Below are 7,439 nucleotides of genomic sequence, written 5' to 3'. Positions count from 1 at the left end.
AGCAATGAATAAAGCAAATGTCTGAAAATAGCAAATTAAGATTTGGTCCTTAAGTTAGGCAACGAGTATTTAACCTGTATTTAACAAATTAAATACAAGCTATTTAACATTATATAAGTTAAATAATTTAATACAAGTTCAATACTAATAACTTAGTGGTCATTTTGTGTGTGATAGGGTTAGGTGGAAGAAGATAGACCAGGGAAAAGTTTCACCAGTAGATATGAATCCTCCCATCCATCATCTATAGCCCCTTGTCCTTGGGGGGTGGCGGGGTGCTGGTGTCGTTTTCCAGCAGCCATTGGGCGACAGGCGGAGTAGAAAGTATGAATGAGCGTTGAGGTCGGTGATTATATGTTACATCGGCCTGCCATACTTGAATGCCCTCGTGCTCGCGGAAGTACTGACGTGTTCACACGAGAAGTGGCTAGTGTAGCTAGCTAGGTAGAGCCGGGTAGTGACTCAGAGGCCATATCAGGTAAGGAATTACTGTCATTGTTGTTTTTCGTTATAATTGCCAGCACCACCGAGCCACAGTAAGATGGACTACATCTGGTGTTCAGACGTAAAAATGTTTCGTTATTATTTGAACATTAACGTGTTCACTGGAGAAAACTGATTTTCTAAACATGCTAAAATAAACTAGCTTCGAAACCGCTGGTAACGTAGAAACGGATCACAGGAAGTGAGTTGTCCAGTTTTCTTATTCACTGCTGGTATTTGTAGTTCTTAGTAGCCTTTTAACAGGCTCCCACCACTAAACAAGAAGCCGTAATGAACTACACGTACTTTCGAGGTGCTGCAATTGCCTCTGCTTAGGAATTGTGGGAAATGTAGGTAGATGACGTTGCTTTCTGAACGACTGTAAGTAGCGTAGGCTCTTACAAGAACTACATAACCCATACCGGCTACAATTTGGACCAAAGGGTAACGTACATTTACATGTCTAGTTAGCCATTTCTAGAGCTAACTTTTAAGCTAATGCGGATAGTTCAGATTTATGTCACAAGTGAAATGTCGTTCACACTTGTTCGATGTACATTCCCTGTGAATCTGTTTACATCGACAAAACCCAGCGCTGGTTAGCTTGTAATTAAACAAATCTTTGATAGCCACAACCAGGAACAGTTTCCCACGGTTTTTCAAATCAGCTTATATGTTAATGTTAAAATGTATTAGTTAAAATAATATATTATTTAGCTGCTCTGCAAATACTTCTCTCTTGATATTAATAAGCAATACACTACGTAAACGCAAGCTTCAGTAAGGTAGAATTGGTAGCTAGCAATAGCAACAGAAGCCATTCTCCATTCAACAGTCAATTAATTTCCTGATTACCATTTTCAGTATTCAACTATAAACTCGTGGTAAGACTCTATAGATTTGTCTTTAAGTCGTATTTGTTAGACTTACAACATCGTATTCCATAATCTAGTCTCTCCCACACGTCTGTCTATTGCTAAACTTTAAACTCTCAAGGGATTGGTTACTAGTATTTACAATGGGTATGTCAGCAAACCCTTCACAGGAGTTGTATGTCAAAGAAACAATTTAATCTGAGTGAACATTAAAAGTACCTTCAGACCACACTAAAATCACCAAATGTTGCGAACGACCCAGAGTAGTTGTCTTGTTCAGAGAAAAGATCATGTTCTTGTGACATACACCATGATAGTTAAATTTCATTTGTCAATAGAAACTGGACTTGTGTAGCTAATCAATCACTTGATGATGTATCAGACAAAGTGAGATTTGAAATATAGGTACTTGAAAACTTAATGCTAGGTTATTTATAAAATTCAGCTCCTCTGAAGGTAAATCAAACTTTCATTTTGCGAGAGAAAACTCCAACAGTAAGGCTTTGTTATTAACTGGAACAAAAATGTTTATAAATAATTATTATGTGGGTAAGTTTACATTTTCAACAATTACCAAATCTGCAGCATGCAAGAGCAAATGAAAAGCTGTTTTTGAGGTTGCGATGAGACCAGTAGCATTCATATGAATCACCAATACCTCCCATAATGAAAATGCTTTTTTCTGGTTTACGGCAGGATGTCAGAAGGGGACAGTGTTGGAGAATCAATCCATGGGAAACCATCTGTAGTTGCTGCCTTTTTCACTGGGGTTGGAACGGTGACTATCATTTAGTTCACACACGTCACTGATATTAAGTTAGTGGCATTGTGCATATTTGCTGACAAAAATTCCTTCATTTTTTCAACAGGTCTATCAGACATGGCTTGACAAGTCAACACCCTTCTATGTGGTGCGATGGGCGCTCACTCTACTACTTACTGCAATCTACATGATCAGAGTGTACATACTACAGGTGATTATTATCCCTGTTTTCTCCAAAAATCAGAATGTGCATATTGTTTTGATTAAAAGGAACTCCTGTTTCCATACACATATGTATTACCATTAAAACCTTTTTGGGATTTTTACTTGTATATTTTTTAAAAATACTTTGAAAATCCATATTCACCTTGAGAAAACCTTGATTGCAAGAAAACAGCTATGAGAATCTATTTCTCCTGTGCGTCCTGTGATCAACGGTTGGGGTACATTTGATTAGCAAACTGTCTGTCTTTCCCGGAGTTTTTTATGTTTTGTTCTTGTGTTGATTTTCAGGGGTGGTATATAGTAACTTACGCTTTGGGAATCTACCACCTCAACCTGTTCATTGCATTTCTGTCGCCAAAAGTGGATCCTTCTTTACTTGATGAAGGCAAGTGGACACTTATATTCATAACAGGGTTTTTTTGTGTTGTGTGTTTTTTGTAATAAACAACAAAGTATCTGCTGTGTTTATTCAATATAGATTTTTGTGATTCCAATGTAATTAAATTTTATTGCAAAATTGGTTTCAGTATCAATAAGTGCCACAAAGTCCCTTTCTATATCCTGTTTGTTGTTTTGGATCGTTGTTAAAGCCTTTGGAATGCAGCGTGTAATTTAATTTCTCTTGTAGATGAGGGCCCATCCCTTCCGACCAAGCAGAACGAGGAGTTTCGCCCTTTCATCAGGAGGTTGCCTGAATTTAAATTCTGGTAAGAGTTCAGCTTAACGTCTGGCTTTGTGTTGTGATTGCCCAACAGGGATGGGCAAATTATGTTTTATTTTAGAATGATCTGTGTGGCAACAGATTTAAACACACAACATTTCCAGAAGATGATGACTGTCAGTAGAAACGGGTGAAACTTGAACATAAATAATTTAGACACTACAAGACTAATTTCAATAGTAGATGTTATGACTTGGAACCAGATGCAACAAATCTACTGGCGCGACCCCCCCCCTCAATATTTTTGCAAATAAAAGCCATTTCTAACTAAGTTGTGAAATGTCTTCAGCCTTTAAACATCAAGGGGAGTTAATAAAGCTTCCTCTTAACCTGTTATCTCTCAAACCTGCTGGTACTGATCAAGAGTGTCAACTAAGAAGAAAGTGCTAAACTTTGACACTCTGCATGTTAACTGGGCTGGCAACATGGCATAGATACAGAGATAAATAATTAGATTTGTGTGATTAAACTACTATGTGCACTAGTGCACTACTATGCACTATCACTATGCATAGTAGTGCATAGTGATAGTGCATCACTATGCACTATCATTGCATAGTGATGCAATGATATCCCTCCATTTTTACTCAGGTTTTGGAAAATTAGTTTGGTTTTCTTATAGAATCAGTGAAAAACTGTCTATAGCAACAGCCCTGGTTAAACACTGGAACTGCTTTGGTGGAAAAAAAATCATGATTGAAGCTTATAGGTTTTTGCTCATTAAGATTAGATTGGTAACATACTGTACTTTATTAATGATTTGAGTTATCCTTTAGCCACCACGTGACGTGCTTTGAATGTCAGTTTTAAAAGCATTTTGTTCATATCCAGATTAGATTTGTTGTAAAGTGACACTTGTGCTAAGCTTCAGCAACAGCAGCCTGCTGTGTTCCATCTATCTGCACGAGTCTCTGCTCCACCTGTATCTATACACCCACCGTGCTCTTCACCACCATATGTCCTGGTCAGAGAATCATAAACATATGAGAGACAGTCTGGTTCTCTTACAGCAGCAGAGAACATCATCTTTATGACAGCTAACCTTTAGTGTGAAGCTCAGAAAGATTAGTTTGGTACAAGTTCATAAGCATAAAACTAATAACATATCATGACATGATTGTCAGATTAATGAAAACATAAGATATTACCTTGAATAAAATTTTCCGCAACACTGTCTTAGTGTTAGAAATTTGAAAATTTAACATTTAAAAACTTACAGAAGTCTTCTCTTCCTCTGATTTTGGTAACAGGCACTCTGCAACAAAAGGCATCGTCATCGCCATGATTTGCACGTTTTTCGATGCCTTCAATGTTCCAGTGTTCTGGCCAATACTCGTAATGTACTTCATCATGCTGTTTTGCATCACCATGAAGAGGCAGATTAAGGTAAACCACAACGGGAAAGACAAAGAGTGTATGAACTGGTTGCCTGTTTGGGATAACGGATAAAATTAACATTTGAAATAACAGCAACGAAGATAACCTTAGTCAATTGTAAGGGTTTTGTGGGCTGGGCAGAAAATATTTTGTATGGCTGAGAAGGACAACTTAGCTGAACAATGCAGACTTCTGTTGAACGTAAAAATATAGTCATAAATGTTTAAACAAACAAAACATATACCTGTTTAATCTCAGTGAAGTTAATTGTTTTGGAAAAGCCACAGTATTAATTCTTTAATATTACAGGCAATATTATTTTACAGCTCTTCTTCTGCACATGACCTTTTAAAATATTGGTGTATATTATGTTTGGATTAATGATTGCTTTACACAGAAAGTGTGCATCTCCATTCTTTGTGCCATGAAAACATTTAATCAGAACCTGCCTGTCTCTAATTCTCTCTCTGCTCTTTTCTCTGTAGCATATGATCAAGTACAGATACCTACCCTTCACACACGGGAAGAGGACATATAAAGGCAAGGAAGACACAGGGAAAACTTTTGCTAGTTAAAAACTCCAACTTACCCTTCGCCTCAGTCTCATTTGAAACGCAGTCATCACAGCTAGAAGGGAGTGATGAAGATTAGAGATTATTTTTTTTCGGTTTTTTTGTAAGCTGGACAGTAACATTGAAACAAAACAATAAAAAATCTTAAGCTTGGATCCGTAATTGACAGTGTTGGATGAAGTTATCAGCAACACGGATCAAAAATAGTCACTTGCCCAAAATTTCTTTTGTTAAAAAAAATGTTTTTTTTAAGCAGTAGTTAAAACTTAGTTCTGCATTTTGACCCGATCAGATGAATAAATATTCATCAAGTAGAAGCTAAACTAAATTGACATTACAGTAATTTTTCAAAATTGTGGATCTTTCAGTGCCGCATTATCTCCCCATCTTAGTCTAACAACTTTTAATTCATATGTTGTCCCTACTTATTTGTAACACATTCAGTGGTATATTATTAATCAGTTAAGTTTGTTTGCAAAAGAATGTGATTAGGTATGAAATTTGATTTAAAAGAAATCTTATTGATAAATGTTCTGGATCTCAGTATCTGCTGCTCTAAGTGTGTTGGACAAATACTAAATGAAGTTGCCTAGAAGTTTTTAGTGACACTTCATCTGAATATGCATTCATGATGGGCAGAAAAAAGATAAATGTGTGAATGTCTCGCTTAAAATTAATTCAGTGTGATTTCAGAGTGGCTGTTTTGGTTTGGTACATGCTTTTTTTTTCATTTTTATTATAATTTAACTGTTGCATAGGCTAAGTATTTAGATATATTTTACTCATTTTCAGACAGCCCACTCAACATTTATGAATGCATATCTCAAGGATGGTGTTACTGATCTTTATTCTCCTGTAGTCTGCTACCGTAAACCTGCTCATATTTGTTTCTGTTTGCAACATTAAGCCTCAAATGGGAAATACCAGAAATTTGCAGAGTGTCAGACTTATTCCGTATAATGATATTCCAAACCATTTTTTTCTCCAATGTGCACAACCATTATCAGTTTCTATAGCACATCATCTGTCTGAGTTAAAATTGAAGTAAACAATTTCCGAAAGGCATTTTCTCTTTGGAGCATTTTCCCATGTGTTCCAAAAATGGAGTTTGACTTAGATTTCGTAGACTAGCCGTTGTTGTCCTTTATGATCTGCGTTTACCTTAGGAAAAAAAAAAAGCTACAGTCATTCCAAGCAAACTGTTGTTCTCTTTCTTTTGCAGAGGAAACATAGGACAACTGATTGACACCCTTTATTAAAACAAATGGATGAAGTTGGTGGCGATCATACATTTTTCTATGAACCTTTTGATTTTTTTTCCTTTCCTAACAAAGTGCTGAGAATTTGTCAATACTAAACTGATCTACACTGTATGTAGTAAGGGATCAAAAGATTTTCCTGTAAAAAAAAAAGTTTGTGTTTCAAAGGGTTGTCTGGATTTGTGTATATACAGTATATATATATTTTAAAATATAATTTTTGTTTTGAAATCTTTTCTTTTTCATTCATCCACCTTGTTATTTCCCCGTATGAAAATCTGTTTCACCTAAAACTGATGAAAGACAAACTGGTTAATTGGGTTTCTGAGCTGAATTTAATGTTTTTCATGGATTGCATGTTATTTTCTTGTGCTACAGTAAAAAAAAAAACAACAACTTGATTTTAAAAATGGAAGTGTAATTTTTTTTTCCACTCCAAATGCTATTAAAGAGGCTGTGTCCCTTCGGAACAGTACAAAAGTGTCTTGGATTCATATTTCGAATGGTTTTGGGTAAAATAGTTTGAAGGTCAAGGAAGAAGTCAATCCCAGTATTTTGAGAATGTTTGTACTAAAATTCTTAAAAATTTTAGTACAAAACTAAAATTTGTACTAAAATTGTGATATATTTTTGCTTATATCACATCTTAATAACCTGTGATATAAGTGAAAAGTTGTTTAATTCAACAAAATCGGTAAAAAATGTGGTTTAGGTAAGAATGAGGAGACTGTTGACTTTGTTGGACAACTTTCATGAGCAAGATAAGCCACAAAAGTTTGCTTGAAAAAAAAACTCAGACTTCTGTATCCAAACATGTTAGAGGAAAGGTAAGTGGAAGGGGGAAAAACATGTAATAAAAAAGGTGCACAAGCAACAGGGACCTTCATATTCCTCAGAGGATGGTGAAGAAAACCCATTTAAGAGTTTTTAGGAAAACAAGTTGAGGATTGCAGGTGTAGTTTATGCTGCTAAAGCTACCACATATAGATGTATCCAGAACATGGGTTACAAGCTACTTGAGGACTAGAAATGGCACAAAAAAGAACCTGGACTGTTGCTCAGTGGTCCATACTGTACATGGACATTGTCTAAAACCAGTTAATGTGTTTATTTTTTGGTCTTATGTAATACTGTCAATTTCTCCTAATCTGAGTTGTAACTGGA

The 7,439-nt window shown here is 35.8% G+C and overlaps 1 protein-coding gene across 2 annotated transcripts; it reads left to right on the top strand.

Annotated features, from left to right (window-relative positions):
• Nucleotides 1-325: 325 nt before the first annotated feature.
• On the top strand, nt 326-6,758 carry rer1 (retention in endoplasmic reticulum sorting receptor 1). 2 transcript variants are annotated; one of them, XM_028019453.1, is made up of 8 exons: nt 326-478; nt 2,055-2,136; nt 2,228-2,332; nt 2,635-2,731; nt 2,975-3,053; nt 4,318-4,453; nt 4,930-4,984; nt 6,239-6,758. In XM_028019453.1, exons 2-8 carry the CDS (start codon nt 2,056-2,058, stop codon nt 6,247-6,249), a joined length of 564 nt encoding a protein of 187 aa, XP_027875254.1. In that variant the 5' UTR covers nt 326-478; nt 2,055; the 3' UTR covers nt 6,250-6,758. The 2 variants fall into 2 exon arrangements, with proteins under 2 accessions (XP_027875254.1, XP_027875247.1); XM_028019446.1 differs by having other exon boundaries at nt 4,930-6,758.
• The last annotated feature ends 681 nt before the right edge of the window (nt 6,759-7,439 follow it).

The sequence above is a fragment of the Xiphophorus couchianus genome, chromosome 1, assembly GCF_001444195.1.
Source record: "Xiphophorus couchianus chromosome 1, X_couchianus-1.0, whole genome shotgun sequence".
Classification (NCBI taxonomy): Eukaryota; Metazoa; Chordata; class Actinopteri; order Cyprinodontiformes; family Poeciliidae; genus Xiphophorus; species Xiphophorus couchianus.
This window is presented reverse-complemented; position numbering and strand designations above follow the sequence as displayed.

What these genes read in the sequence shown, in the direction of transcription:
- rer1 (XM_028019446.1), top strand. Translation starts at nt 2,056, where the DNA reads ATGTCAGAAGGGGACAGTGTTGGAGAATCAATCCATGGGAAACCATCT. An exon ending in TCCTTCTTTACTTGATGAAG is followed by an intron (nt 2,732 to 2,974) that starts GCAAGTGGACAC and finishes TTTCTCTTGTAG; the next exon opens with ATGAGGGCCCATCCCTTCCG. An exon ending in TTGCCTGAATTTAAATTCTG is followed by an intron (nt 3,054 to 4,317) that starts GTAAGAGTTCAG and finishes TTTTGGTAACAG; the next exon opens with GCACTCTGCAACAAAAGGCA.